Source organism: Aptenodytes patagonicus, chromosome 10, assembly GCF_965638725.1.
Source record: "Aptenodytes patagonicus chromosome 10, bAptPat1.pri.cur, whole genome shotgun sequence".
Lineage (NCBI taxonomy): Eukaryota > Metazoa > Chordata > Aves > Sphenisciformes > Spheniscidae > Aptenodytes > Aptenodytes patagonicus.
The window spans coordinates 657,770-673,635 of record NC_134958.1 but is presented as its reverse complement, the minus strand read 5'-3'; the positions used below and the strand labels follow the sequence as shown (position 1 = coordinate 673,635).

The 15,866-nt window shown below is 36.8% G+C and overlaps 1 protein-coding gene across 6 annotated transcripts in view; it reads left to right on the top strand.

The window, feature by feature from the left end:
- Positions 1-15,866, top strand: part of UNC13C (unc-13 homolog C) — a 238,892-nt gene that overhangs the window by 180,862 nt on the left and 42,164 nt on the right. For all 6 annotated transcript variants that reach the window (XM_076347732.1, XM_076347731.1, XM_076347734.1 and 3 more), the window contains 4 exons: positions 11,535-11,661; positions 12,631-12,727; positions 13,182-13,325; positions 14,325-14,402. In XM_076347732.1, coding sequence (XP_076203847.1) covers positions 11,535-11,661; positions 12,631-12,727; positions 13,182-13,325; positions 14,325-14,402 — 446 coding nt within the window. The remainder of the gene's footprint in view (positions 1-11,534; positions 11,662-12,630; positions 12,728-13,181; positions 13,326-14,324; positions 14,403-15,866) is intronic.

Below are 15,866 nucleotides of genomic sequence, written 5' to 3'. Positions count from 1 at the left end.
AATTTTTTTCTTATCTGGGGAGCTTGGGATTATTTTCATGTACAGTTTTTGCATGGAGAAGGTATCACATGTTGCTCTTCGAGAACTGACTTCATTAGATTTGGCCCTTCTTTTTTCTCTTCTTTGCAGGTTATTCATGAAGCAACAGTGATTTGCATGATAGATCATACATGTTGTTTGGCATTTAGTTTACACAAGCATATCTGAGCTTATAGGATGTTAATATTTTTGTACTGTCTGGTCCTCAAATTATTCTGTATTTATGGTACAAACAAATGAGAACAGAGAGAGAATTTCACCAGCAGTGCAAGTGATTTGTTATTGACTTCGTATGGTAAGAAATCTTTTCCTTTCCAAGTATGAAGATGCGAAGGTTAAAAGATCATGAGAGAGTAATGAGCTGAAATTAGACATGCAATTACAAAAGTATCTTTTTTATTCTATGTCCTCAGAAATGTCTTTTTCAGATCTTTCGTATCTCTAACTTTTGAATAGGTCAGAACAAATGTTCAAAGCTATCCAGGCTGTTAGAAAGAGAACATTCTAATTGCTGTTATTATGATAATCTAATTCCAGTAGTGGCCAGAAGTCAAGACTAGGATCAGGCCAGAAATGAATTAGCTGCTGTGTAAATACAGCAATAGACAGTCTCAATACTGCAGAGCTAAGATTCTGAAGTGTCAGGCCTTATAAAAATAGGAGAACAACAAGAAAGTCATTACACCATTTAATGCATTTAACGTAGGTTTGCTTTTTAAGTTTGCTGTTCTCCTCAATGCATAAGCAGATATCATCTTCCTGTTTCTCTGGCAGATTCCTCTTTCATGACAGAAACTGATAAAGTGATATGAAAGAGAAGAGGCAGGTCCATGAGTTGATGCTGAGCACAGAGACAGCATAGAAAAAAAACAGAGGCTAATGCTGCCCAGAGAAAGGTCACACCATATGGTGGCAGATTGCAAGTCTATTTTCACTCCAACTTTACAATTCACGAAGTTCCCCTTAAGACAGAATATAACCTTTGCTTAGAGGGAGACTACAGAGCAGATTTGGGGAGGTGGGGCTGAGGTTATGGAAGGGAGAACAGGGCAGCATCCACCAGAATGCAGGGTTTCATCAGGGTATCGAAATAGGAAACCTTTTTATTTTAAGTGAATCTCATTCTGCATTCACTCATTTCAACAAATGTATTCCATCCTTGTTTTTCCAGAGACCTGAGGAATAGAGAGTCATATGTAGTCTCAGGGGGGGATTCAGAGAGACTGTAAAGGCAAAGATAAGGAGATTACAGTTGGGGTTAATAATAAACTTTCCTTTGGCAGATAATAAGATTGAATGTGACATGATTGGAGAAGAGGGGAGTTAGAAACGTTCTTTGGTCAGCATAACAGACAACAATGTTAATAACAGCAGCTACATACTGTATGTGCTGGAGGGCTGAGCTTTGCGAGTATGAGAATCCAGTTGAGTACCTATCACGTGCAACACAGAGATCCCCAGGCTTGCCTAAAAAGCACCGTAGCCATACCAAATGGCACTATTTTGTTGAAGTTAATTAGACTTGCTAATTAAGACAGATAAAGTGGACAGAACTGTTCCCAGGAGCTAAGTTTCTTCATGGCATCATACTGTGCTGTATCAGTGTGTCATCTTACTTGGAACTACCTGAGAGATCTTTAGTGTGGCATAACCTTGCACTTGGGGGCATGCCCACTATATCATTTGGTCATTCCCTAACCCATTTTCTTTGATTTTACATACTGAACCATAATCAGAACAATAAGTACTACGGACCGTTTATACTGTGGTACAAGTCTACAGTAATCTTAGTAAGTTAAAGCTTCTTTACGTCTGATTGTAGGTGTATTCATGGTGCCAGATGTTACTAGAAAAAATCTAGTGCATCAGTGAATGCCTGACTTCATTATTTAGTCTTAAAGTTGTCACTCAATAATAGCAGTGTATATTGCCCCGTATATTTAATAATGAAAGCTCTGGCCTTATTTAATCTTCTTTTAACCACTGAATATTAATCTTGTTCTGAAACATTGTTATTAGCTCTTACCCAGGCAGTCACTGATTGTAAAACATTTGTGTATAAACTTTTCCAGTGTTGCCTAATTGCGAACAAGACAGTTTTGCTAGTCAACATATACTAGTACTACCACGTTAGATAGGTTATTAGACTGTAAATGATGCTTTAAATGAACCCTACATTGATTAGTAATTAGGGGCTATTTATAGCTCACATGGCCCTGTCCTTTCCACAAACGAATGAGTTGAGTATGCAAGTAAGGGAGAAGTGTTCTATTCAGCAGAAGGGGCTGTATATCACCTATAGGAGCAGGAGGAGAGCTCTGTCTTACACCAAGGGGCAGTCAAGACTTCCTCTGTAGTTTATTAGGTATCTCAGCCCAGAAGAATAATTTGCCTCTTCTTTCTTCTTGTCCTCGATTACTGTTCTTCACCAGTGAGATGATACAACTTCATTGCAACTCACATTTTTACAAAAACTAGAGCTATGGCTTTTGTCTGAAATAATTTTATGGCTGGGGGGGGAAGAAATCAAGCAAAATTGTGACTTTGTCCCCACAGATAGTCACTTAAAGGACCTGCATTGTTTAGTGCAGTTCTGCGTCTGTTGTTTGGAGAAAAGGTTCATCCTTTTCCTCCTACAGGACATTCCCCTGATGCGGTCATGTAGTCCAGCAGCTAGGGCTTGAATTTCCCTGTCCTATTTCTTGAGGGATTTATTCCCCTTATCTCTGTCAGAGTGGAGCTGCATAATGCTCACACAGTAGGAGTGGAACCTAGCTGCTGCATCTCTTCATGAATGCTGTGAACTAATCACCCTGTGAATCCACTTATATTTTGGATTTCTTTCCTTTTGGAAACAGTAACCAATGACAGCTTTCTTAAAATGTTTTTCTTTATCAAATTTGAGTAAAAGAAAATTTAAAACAAGCAACCTGCATGCTATTTTTAATCCTGCCTATTCTTAAACTTCGCACTAAGACACTTTGTAAAAGCTTTCCTCATACAGCAAACAACTGTTCTTCTCCCAGTCTCTGTTTTATTAAATTGAAGACTCGGTCTTTTACTTTCAGGACTTTTCCACATATGGAGATTCACTAGTGTCTTTTTTTCCTCCTATAGATACACAGGTAAATTTCCCCTTATGGGCAAGTGCATTAGTTCTAAACTGAACATTTGATACTGGTCCCAGCACCCCCAGGAGAATAGGATAAATCCATTAAAACTGCTTGCTTCCACATTATCTTTTAATAAGCCTTAAGTGCAATTTGCTGGGTAACAATTAGAGAACATCTCTCTTCTTTTGCCTTTGCTTCTGCTTTACAGGCAGATCCAGATGCAACACAGGTAATTATTAAAGCACAGCCTCACATTTATCTTGCTGCCTGATTATTCCTGTTTTGTGCTTTGTTCTACTAATTGCTTATAAAATGCTACCATGTCTATTTGGTAAGGTTTTATGCTCACTTTGCGCTCTTGTGACAAGCCAAAGAGTAGAGAATCAAGTCTAAATGTTTCCTTTATGGAAAGATACATTTTTAAAAAATTAAACAATAAATAAATGAAAGTAACCTGTTATAAAAATAACATTGAAGATGCAAAGCTGAGTATTCAGCACTTAAGACCCAATACAATGAAGGCTGCCTTTATTACCTTTATTCTCTTTTTCCTCCCAGATTCAAGCGTTACAATATAGCATTTAATTATGTGATAACGTTTTCTTGAGAAGCAGTGGTTTCCAAGAAGCATGTATATTCTTTCCTTATTTTGCTATTTTTATACATATTAGGGATTTATGAAAGCCAAAATCAATGTAAACTGGATTCATATACCAGCATTACTTTTCCTCTTTTATTACTTTCTGATTATGTGATTACTTTGAATAAATGTTGAAACTTCAGTACAAAGTATTTGAAACTTCCATCATATTCTTCAGAACCAGGGCTTTAATCGACATCACAGATCTCATCAGATAGGATGGACCATTTCTTCTGCTCCATTCATAGCTTGCATTGCCTTAGGCTTTCCTGGTCAATATACATGGTCAAGTCATGTGTAAAGCAAGAATTCCACTAACAGTAAAAAAACACAATTCAAATTATTTCAGTCCTTAGAAGCAAGTGCTTATTTCCTTCTGTAATCAATAGTAGCCGTGTATATCCAAAGACAGAATTTTGTCTCTGTTTGTTCTTTGAATATTATTGATCTGTTTAGCTTTCCTGGTACAGAAATTTCACTCTGATGTGATATTGAAGGGTAAAGGCTGTACTGAGGTTGATCTTATTAAATTATTTGCTGTACTGGCTTTTTTCTTTGTCTTAGTTGGAAGCAGGACAGAGCAAGTTTATGCTTAATCAAACTGCATATCTTGCATCTTGCGTTGTCCTGTTGGTGATATACCCACCCGCTTTTCTGGAACTTTGCTGGAAGTATTTGGCTCTGAAGTAGTAATTAATTGATGAGGCTAATATGCTAAATTTTCAATAAGGAGTAAAAAAAGCAACTCAGTAATGTTAAGAAGATATCAAAGGTAGTTTGCCTAAAGTAATTTGAAATGTTTAGGCAATATAACACAGTAGGTAAAAAATGGCAAATGCAATGTTTTGTAGTAGAAAATAGGGTTGTTTGTAGCAGATTCACACATCCTTTATGATATTACATGTTGCATGTCTTAGATAGTATGTAACATTGGTATTTGATGCCCTTGACATTCCCATAAGCAGTTTACCTCTCCCAGAAAGTAATGTACAGCTCTGCCTTTTCAGATGCGAAGCAGGTGGCCTTGAACTCACTTGTACCTGCCATGAAACGTGAAGCAAAGCAGAGCGCTCTGAGCAAACGGCCTCTCGCTTTGAGAGCTCCTCACTGAATGTAAAGGGCAATGTCATATCAGCTTTTAAAGTGCACTGCATTAAGTCAAGAATTGATTAGCCTACTTCCACTGCAGGCAAGAAGACGAAAAAGAACAGTAAATCCATTTTTTCCTACAATTCAGAATGAGACGGTCTACCTTCCTTCCCTGGTCTCTGTTCTGTGAGGAAACATGACTCTCTGGTTAAGAAATCTTTGAACAAGATCTACACTGCCTTTCATAATTTATGTATGTTCCCTTAGTAAATTCACTTGATCTCCCTATACCTCAGTTTTCCATTTGTAATATGTGAATATAATCACCTCATAGAGATGTTCAAGGGGTAATCCATTATGTTTGTGAAGTGTTCAAAGATAATTTGATGAAAATTTCCAAGAAAATGCAGAGAAAAGATTGAATATGTAGAAGTCTCTTATGAAAGACACAATTTATTTTTTAAAGGAGATTTAGAGGGGGTTTTAGTTGTAAATCAGTTGTAAGTGCAATCCAAAAAAGGAGGTAATGACAGAAGTTTTTCAGTTTATTATATTTATCTTGACACAAAGAGCCCTTTCAGAAAGACTGTTAGTATTTCACATTACCAAAATCAATGTAAATTATATATAATTATCAATTACCTGTGTCCTCATCTGCATTTCAGTTAATAACCAGTGACTTCCATTGCCTTTAGCAAAGTACAAGAACCCTGGGATGACACGTCTAGTAGAATGTAATGTTTCCTTCTAAATCGGTTATGAACTTTGTTTGAGTTTACATTTTTCTTCATTTGTGTCCTGATCCAATATGTTATATTCAATTAGTCTTCCAGTTCATTTCAGTGGTACAGGGATTAAGTCTAGAGCACTATAAGCATAACACCCACATTAAAAGAGGCAATGGCACAGCAACCAACTCCTGTACTGTAGGGAAATTGCATTGGGATCAAGTACCCAAAACCTAGGTGTATCATACTGGTGTAATGTTTCCACAGTGATTCAGAGGGAGGAATACCAATTTATACTCAATCAATATCATTCCTCATAGGACTTCCTTAACAGCTCTTCTTCCGCTAGCCATACTCAGTTTGCGCCATGCATATACTTCTGGATGAGGAGATTGAGTGCACCCTCAGTAAGTTTGCAGATGACACCAAGTTGGGTGGGAGTGTTGATCTGCTCGAGGGTAGGAAGGCTCTACAGAGGGACCTGGACAGGCTGGATCAATGGGCTGAGGCCAACTGTATGAGGTTCCACAAGGACAAGTGCCGGGTCCTGCACTTCGGCCACAACAACCCCATGCAACGCTACAGGCTTGGGGAAGAGTGGCTGGAAAGCTGCCTGTCGGAAAAGGACCTGGGGGTGTTGGTCGACAGCCGGCTGAACATGAGCCGGCAGTGTGCCCGGGCGGCCAAGAAGGCCAATGGCATCCTGGCCTGTATCAGAAATAGTGTGGCCAGCAGGAGTAGGGAAGTGATCGTGCCCCTGTACTCGGCCCTGGTGAGGCCGCACCTCGAATACTGTGTTCAGTTTTGGGCCCCTCACTACAAGAAGGACGTCGAGGTGCTGGAGCGTGTCCAGAGAAGGGCAACGAAGCTGGTGAAGGGTCTGGAGAACAAGTCTTACGAGGAGTGGCTGAGGGAACTGGTGTTGTTTAGCCTGGAGAAAAGGAGGCTGAGGGGAGACCTCATCGCTCTCTACAACTCCCTGAAAGGAGGTTGTAGCGAGGTGGGTGTCGGTCTCTTCTCCCACATAACAAGCGATAGGATGAGAGGAAACGGCCTCAAGTTGTGCCAGAGGAGGTTTAGATTGGACGTGAGGAAAAATTTCTTCACCGAAAGGCTTGTCAAGCATTGGAACAGGCTGCCCAGGGAACTGGTTGAGTCACCGTCCCTGGAAGTATTTAAAAGACCTGTAGACGTGGTGCTTAAGGAGATATGGTTTAGTGGTGGGCTTGGCAGTGCTAGGCTAACGGTTGGACTTGATGATCTTAAAGGCCTTTTTCAACCTAAACGATTCTATGATTCCCAATTATACGACTGAAAGTTTGGAAATAGCAGGTTTTCTGAAATGGCAGTTCTGAAAGAAATAGACAAAATACGCAGCTGGTAGTCTCTAGAACGATTGGTAAGTAATTATTGCAAATAGTATGGAATTATGTCACAGTGGTTGAAAATAGCATCTGAGTTTTGATGGGAAATTTTGCAGTTAATCCAAACACAATTCCCTTATGCTTGGTCTCAATCATTTCCATTTTAACAAACTGTAGTGCAATAGCATGTGTGTAACAGTCAAACCAACTGACTGTGATATAATTAATTTGCTACATGTAAATATTCTTTGTAGTAGTTATTAATCTCTGAAACATTATCTTTAACGCCTGGAAACTGGACAAGCTTTTTTTGTTAGATATTCATATATATTTATGCGTATCTAGTCAATTTGTTCATTTTTACAGACAAATTTCCTTCTTGCAGTTTTTGTTCATAAGAATTTGAAATATTCTTTAAAACCACCTCATTAGAATCCTTCAGCAGTTTAACTGTACGTTGTTACAAAAAACAATGGCTAGGAAACGACTGTAGAAAAAAAAATTTGCTCTCAGCTTTTGTACCCAAATAAGGGGAAATTAGATTTCCCTTATTAATCAAATTGATTACCTGAATATTTAAAATGTTCATATTTTATGAAGGTTGTTAGATTACCCTTTTTTCCTTTTTTAGCAACTACTACTTATCAAAAATTACATGGATACTCATGGTGTTACTACCTCAAGGTTAAAAAGGAAAAAGGATTCTGTAGTGAACGGGATTCTATTCCAGTTTGTTAAATGGCATTACGTCTTTAGTGTCACGTAGATGTTTCTGCTTAATAAGTTATCATTATGACTTTATTGACAAAATACTATAATGCTACAAACATCAGACCAAAACATAATAGTTGTATTGCAGTTTCTTTTTGTTTGCTGCCTTAAGAAAAACTTCTCGGCTTTCTTTAGCAATTGCTGGGAAAATGAGCAAGAAATCAAACATCATTCCAAAGTATTGCTGTTTGGTCACAGGCCTGTGAGGAAAGTACCTTGGATTATAGTCCTTCCTAAAATGTCTCTTTATACGTTTTTCTGTAAAAGAACAGTTGTCTGCAATTAGATTATTTGCTAGATACCGTGTCACCAGGTCAGTGGCTGATTCCATCACACACCAAACACATCTGCATATATTAATGCATTCCACATAATAGTCTTTTAAAAAAATCTCTCTTCTTTCTTGGTTATACAAACAGCACTTGAAGAGAAGATTTAGGATTTTTTCTCAGTGCTTTTGCTTAGTGGAAGTCTTCTTAAAGGTGTTACTGTAATTGTAATTTGTACAACTGAGATGGAACGACTCTTTATACAGTTTTCATTGTAGTCGCAGTTACAATGTCTATTACTGCAAACCTGTGGAAAGCATATGTACATTAGAGCATTACCCCTAAGGAGATATTAAAAAAACCCCACAGTGTAATCAATACTGTAAAAAAGATTCACTTACTGGAACTGCGATAGATAAAAGCAGCGAAAGTGCCCCATACACACAGTTTACAGAAATCTTATCAGTATTTTTTTCATTGATTCATGATACAGTAATATAGAATAATGTGCCATTATCACTAATGGGAACTGCAAATGTCCTTGTTATGAAACTCAGTAGATTAATAGATGCTTATAAAAATATGCTGCTCTATAAGGAACATTTCATAAAAGTAGCAGCACAAAAAAAAGATTAATAATATTAGGTTTACTATACTGGAGATTCCATTTATCTAGAATCAATTATGAGAAAGGTCTAGTATTTCTATCATAATCTTTACTGAGCACATTTGCACAGCATACAATTGGCAGGTTTAGTTCAAGGCTGATTCAGTATTATAATAATTTTGCAAAGCGAGAGTGGACTTTTTTAGAAAGAGTTGTATTGTGCAGCTACTGTATTGTGCGGAAAGTCCAAAATGGATATATCTGTATAGGAAAACATGGTGCCAGCTTTCCTTCCAGGAAAAAAAGATACATCTCCAAACTGCATACATATAACCTGTGTTTTCACATTCACATTAACTTGTGCAAGTTTTTCAGAAATGAAGAAAGCAATCCATGGGTCTTAATCTAAATTTAGAATGCCTACAGTGATGTTCTTATGCTTTCTAACCGAAATCCATTGTTACTGTGGATAAACCCATCTAATATCATCCAGTTAAAATTGTCATGGGCTGACTCATATGGGCACCTATTTTCTCTGTTCTTTGTTTTATATAAACTGAAGAGGTAATATGCATGGATACGAAATGACTTTGTAGATCATGTGAAGTATTTTCTGATGTTCTCATAGGTTAATATTAGGAATTGAGGATGCATTTTTCACTTATATGTAGCTACAAGAAATATCCTAGGAGACTCTTTTGAAATATTCTTTCCAAGGTATAATAGCCTGGAGAAAAAAACTCAATTATTCATGAATGACTTCTGTGCTCATTTCTAATATGTTGTAATTTAGATCTTAACTTAAAAGAGAAAATATAAATAAATGATATTGTATAAGTTGTACCCTCCTGCACAAGTTTGCCCATTGTTGGCAGCAGCTCATTTCTAAAATTGAAATATGCATTTGCTTGGTTTGTGATGCTATCTTAAGTTGCATTGTATAATCTAATAACCCATTCATGGAACACTTGAATGAAAAAATGCTGTTTGTTTCAGAAATTCCACTCTATTGGGATGCAATATAAGACAGATTTTTCTTAATAATGACCTAAGCAGTAGATGTGCAGTGAATTTGATAGCAATAAGATAATTGTTCTCAGTCAAAGACTGGTATCACTTGTAAGAACTACCTTTTGTTGAGCAAATGTTTGGTCATCTAGGTGTCTACAATAATAGATTGTGGAAAAACTCCTACCAGAATAAAAAAATAAGATTCCTCAGGTCTGTAGAAAGTAAGAACCATGAGAGTACGCATACATCTTTCTCTCTGTGGTTCTGTTTAAGGCTAGTAACCAATGATATTATGCTAGGGAGAATTTGTAGTACTCTCAAGTAGCAATTGGGCATGAACAAATGCAATATTTAGACAGAAACTGATTTACTGATTTTTCTGGAGTGTGATGAAAAGGCACTGAAGATGAAAATGCTAATACAGTGCTAAAAAGGCAATAAGAGCCCACAGGGGCTCTTCATAAGCTGATTCCCAAAAACCTTAGTAATTCACTGCATAATAATATGCTTCTGAAACACTTATTTCTTGTTTGGTATGGTGATATTACTAGAGTGCTGATTTGGCATAATAGTAAAAGTAAAAATTTCCTGTTAATGTACCTGGTCAGATCTGAAAAACACGGAATGTGTATTTCACAGTGCACTTGCATTGACAGAGGACTGAGTGGTATATTCATGTGTGCGTATGAGAGAGGATGGGATGCTCCTGTTGTTATATAAAATCAGGTTCACATCCAAATATATGTGAAAAATTTGTGTAATACTATGTTATGATGTAAGTAGAAGTAAGGAGCAAAAAGGAGATTTGAAAGAGGTGAGTTCTTAATACATACTATTTACAGAAGAACGTCGTTCCTGCCGAGCATCTGTATTGGGTCACTTTTTAAGGGAGCTGGGAAAAGAGATTAGTCTTTTGCTTAAGGAAGAATGTGCAAGTGACATGACACCTCAAACAGATGGGATCTGTGGAGATTTTAGGAAGCTGTGAGCAGTAAGTGAAGGAAGGATTACTCTGCCCAAGGTTTGTGGATCCATGGTTTCCTGCTGTGGGAGAAGGAAATGAAAGATTTGAGCAAGGATAAGGTGCCCGTTAGCTAATGGAGTGAAAGAATGGAGCTGTCCAGGGTCTGAAGGGGGTGGATGGGAAAGACTGCAGAGCATTGTGGATAAGCTAAAACAGGGATCACAATCCTGGAATAAAGATGGACATTTGTTCCAAACCAATTAAATTAGACTTTAAAAATGCAGAAAGTGGTTACAGGTGGCTCCAAGACTCCTGCCATCCGTGATCATCTGCATATCCATTATGTTGAAAACAGGACACTGAGAAGGTGGAGAAGCCCGTTTGAAAAACTTCAAAAACACTTTATTAAACCAGCTTTTCTACTTGTGCCATGTATAAATTAGTTGGCTGTAGAGCTGCAGAGTTGTCTCCACTTTCTTTTTCTTAACTATATGTGGCAAATGCAGGCCATTTACTAATGCAGGTTTCACAGATTCATATAGGACTGGCATTTATAGTTGTTACTTCATTTGGCTACTACACAGCTATAGTTGTCTTTTCTACCTTGCCACCTGACACAGCTTCTTAACCATTTTGTAACAACCAAAGAAGCATCTAAAGAACAGGAAGTCAGCAAGTTTGTGGGTTTTCCTCACTGCAGTGAAGAGAGTCGAAAAGCCTGACTTCTGGTCCGGTCTTTGTTTTGTTTTGTTCTTCCTAAGGGTACTCCGAACCTGAAGATTGAAACTGTGTGTGCTATTACGTCTAAAAAAATCAAACCAATTGTGTTTTAAAACGCAAGTACTGTATTATTATGTTACTAGTGCATTGAGGCACAAGAATGATATTTACTGTTAGAATGCTATTAAATGCTTTTTATTTCAACTCATTCTTTTACAGAACATGAAAAGCAGCGGTTATGCAAAAGCACAGATTATATGAATTTGCACTTCAAAGTGAAATGGTTTTATAATGAATATGTGCGAGAACTCTCTGCTTTCAAGGATGCAGTGCCTGAATACTCTCTGTAAGTAGTGTATAGGGAAGTCTCCCATGAGTTTGGGCTTGGTGCAAGGTTTATTTTGGTCAAATATTTATGCTCAAGTTTGTGCAAGATCTCAAGGTGTGTAGCACTGACACCTCTTTACTTTTCGCACTTCCTCCTCTTTAATTCTTCATTCTATCAAATGAAATAGTCCAGGTATTAAAAGTGCTATTAGCTATTTCATAGGACTCTTTATCCAACTGTTGTAACTGCAGCTCTTCATAGATGACAAAATATTTTGGTCAGAAAATGCCTGAGGAAGGTATGAAATGTGGGAACAGCAGCCGTATTACCTATAGGCCCCTGTATTTGTTTCATACCCAAATTTGGATAAAGATACAGTGCTAATGGGACATACTACTGAAATTATTCTTACTGCATTGGGTTAATATTCAGCTGCTGTTTTCATTTTCGCCTTTCCTCCTCCAATTGACACATTCAATCCTGACCTTTCATATGAGCTATCCTTAATCTTCTGCAAGTCTGCTGATTTGCCGAGATGGTTTGGGGCCTGTTATCACTTTAAAATTTTTTTAAATAAACTAAAGAAAAATAAAACACAGCTGATGTTTTATTAAAGCAAAGTTTTCTCCAAGTTATTTCACATACAAATGAAAAATACATGTTAACAAAAAAACAATATTGATAAAAGACACATTCTAAAATTAAAAAAAAAGTGCAGAATATGATCCCCTGCAAAACATGGACACATTTCTCTGATGGCTACTGCTAATTTTACATCACTGGGGTCGACCAGAGTATTGTGAAACTGAAGCCTGAAAGACCTTTTGGTCACCACAGTGTCTTTGGTGACAAAAATTTTTCTAGGATGGTAGAGTTTTTAGCAACTAGAACAGATGTGAAGACACAAGATGCTGCGTGGCATGGCATCTCTCCTCTCAGGATCTTTATGAAATGTACTTACTTTACAAGATTGTTTTTAATTTTCAGGTGGTTTGAACCATTTGTCATTCAGTGGCTGGATGAAAATGAGGATGTCTCAATGGAATTTCTTCATGGAGCACTAGAAAGAGACAAAAAAGATGGGGTGAGCCTTTAGTTTTTAAAGAAAAGAATAAAGAACGTATTAAGACAGTTATTTAGTATTGCAAAACCAGAAGTACATTTGGTCCCACAGTATCCTTGTTAGACCTCACAAGATACACCGTCAGTAACGGTTCTTGGAAGATAACCCTATGGACAAATTCCTGCTCTAATTCCATCTGCCTAAATTCCCCATAGACTTCAGTCTATGATTTCACTAAACTCTGATGTGATATTGATGTCATGAAAGAGAATTTTGTTTTTATTTTTAAGAGGCTTGAAAGTAATAGAAATGTTAAAAGCCACATTTCTCAGTATTATCAGTGAGACTTTTTTTTAAATTTATTTCTTATTTATTACTTTTTATGACTCTAGGAAGAATTTCCAGTGTAAGAAAATCAGTTAATACAGTTCTGATCTCTGAACAAGTGTTAACTCATTTGAATGTTTCTCTCTAGTTTCAGCAAACATCAGATCATGCCCTCTTCTCTTGTTCTGTGGTTGATGTCTTCACACAGCTCAATCAAAGCTTTGAGATTATTAGGAAACTGGAGTGTCCTAATCCAGAAGCACTATCTCATTTAATGAGAAGGTTTGCAAAGGTAAAGTAAAATGAATGCATCTCAACTAAGCCTCAGAGAGAGTGACATTGTGTTGCCATGTACTTAAAAGCTAATTCCAATGTTGTTTGGAATCAATCTCTTCTATCTCTGACTGGGATCCCTAGAAAGACACGCTGTCTGTGGCTTAAGACTGTTTTTCATCTACTTTGTCAAAATCACTTACCAGTTTGAGAAGTTCTATCCTCTCTGAGATTTCATATTTATATATGTTAGACAATCAATTACTATTCTTGCTAAGCACTGATTACAATTCCATTAATGGAGCAATTCAGTGAAATGCAGTTATGTAATTACAAGGGAAGGAAAAATTCAAGGTATGGCAATAAAGTATTGCTGGTTGAAGCCCTGAGGTGGTAGTTCTTATTCATCTGCTGTTTGATAAACTCAGCTGTGTTAGTCCAGCTTTCTATTTGGATTGTAACATTTCCTCACAAGCTTTAGATTTCCATTATAGTCCTGATGGCTTTAAAAAAGTTTGCATTTACATTTATTCCTGTTCTTCAATTGCCACAGTTTTCCATTTGCAAACAAAGTTCCTATTTACATTATTATTTTAAGATAAGCTCATATTTCCAGGCTTTGAACAGTGCTCCCTTGGTTTTATTTTTCCATTATATTTTTAATCTATGCATTGTCACCCTAGAGGGTTTTTTGAGCTTGTTATTGTTCCATTAAGTATGTAGCACATTGCAAGGAGTAGAGCTCTCAATGCTTCTCAAAAACAGTATGACTAAAATTAAAGTATCTCTGCTATTGAAGATTACATTCCATTAAGAACAACCCACCATCTGTTGTGCAGGGATTTGAAAATGTGCTTACAGGACTGTTTACATTATATCTAAAAAAACCACTATATACTAAATGTGTAAGCACCTGCAAAATCTGTAATTTATATAAACCTCCTTTTTTGTGTTTTTTTAATTATTTTTGTTTTACATGATGAAATTTACCATTTAAAAGATTCTTCTCCTCTCCTAGACTATCAACAAAGTGCTTCTTCAGTATGCTGTAATTATTTCAAATTACTTCAGCTCATATTGTGATAAAGAAAATGTGGTGAGTAAAAAGCTGTGTTTTGTTTCTGCCTCAGAAATTACCTTTAAATGACTTACTGTACTTTTTGAAAATGTAATCACTTTTATGTATGAGAAAAAGCATACGGAGGAAAGGATTTTTGTTTTGCTTTTTTTTTTAATAAGGTCAGCATGTTTTCATAGCTGCTTACATTGCTGTGTAAAAGCTGGAATAGGAGGAATTAGTTAAGAATCCTAGTTAATAATTTAAGTATTAAAGTAGAAAAAAATTTACAAGATGGCCAGAAACACTCCCTGGATAACAGCCTTATACAGTGGTAAATATGGTGAATATATCTTCCTCTTTTTTTCCAAACAGAAGAAAACATTTTTGTTTGAGTTTTCATTTTGCATTGGCTTGCATCTTTTTATCAATTTATTCATTAGAGAGTTTATAGGATCATTGTTCCCTGTACAGGGAGTGTGTGCAGACTTTTCTGCTACTACCACTCACTCTCTGTGCTTTATCCACGCAGCAGTGAGAAGAAAATCATGTGCTATTTTGTTGTCTCACTGCTTACAAGGGACTCCCTAATGAAGGACCAGATTGCCATGGACTCAGAAATAAATGAGATACGGACACTAAAGATGTGGTTAAGCAAATCAAGACGTTACCAATAGCTTAACAGGACCAAGGAAAATTGTTCTTGTAAACTGACTTTTCAGTATCATTGATACTCAATCAAAGCTAGTACTCCCGAGGCAGGCAACATTTAGCACTATGTCTGCTATATTTAGTAGTATGTTGTACAGATGTATCAGTCTACGATTAGATAAATAACTGCAGCACCATCCTCATACTATTCACCTTTAAAAATATAGCCCTTATATAGCTCATACACAGATCTCAGCTATATTTGTCACATCCCTGTGCATGGCTTGAGGACGCGCTCGTTCTTGCCAGTGCTCTCTGTAGTGTGAGACAGTGTCATAATCTAGAGCTCACCAACATATACACAATAATAGAATTCAGAAAGACATCTATTGCAGCTAAATATCAGTTATTGGTGGTTCTTCTTATAAGCAACATTACAAAAGACTAAACATTAATTTTTCAGGCCACAGATATATTTGCTAGGAGAGACTTATACCATTCCATTCCTTTTACGCAATTTTGTCTAAACTAGAGTTAATAAATAAAAATACCCAACTCAAAACTTTATTAAGTAGAAGTTTTATATACAAGTTTTTACAGAGGAGTGACTTTTATTTATATAGATGTGTCATGTCTCAGATTTAACTTCCCACTTCAGATATTTTCACCCTTGAAGCCCTTTGCAGTAAACACGTTGAAAAGACTCACTTTAGTAGATAGCCATACAGCTTTCTTCTGGCAGTACTAAATCTTTTCAGTATCGGAAAAGAGTAAAAGCACCAGGCCAAGTTTGGCAATCATTGTGTAAGAAGAATCAGTCTTATAGCTGTAGAAACACTAGGAAACATGCCA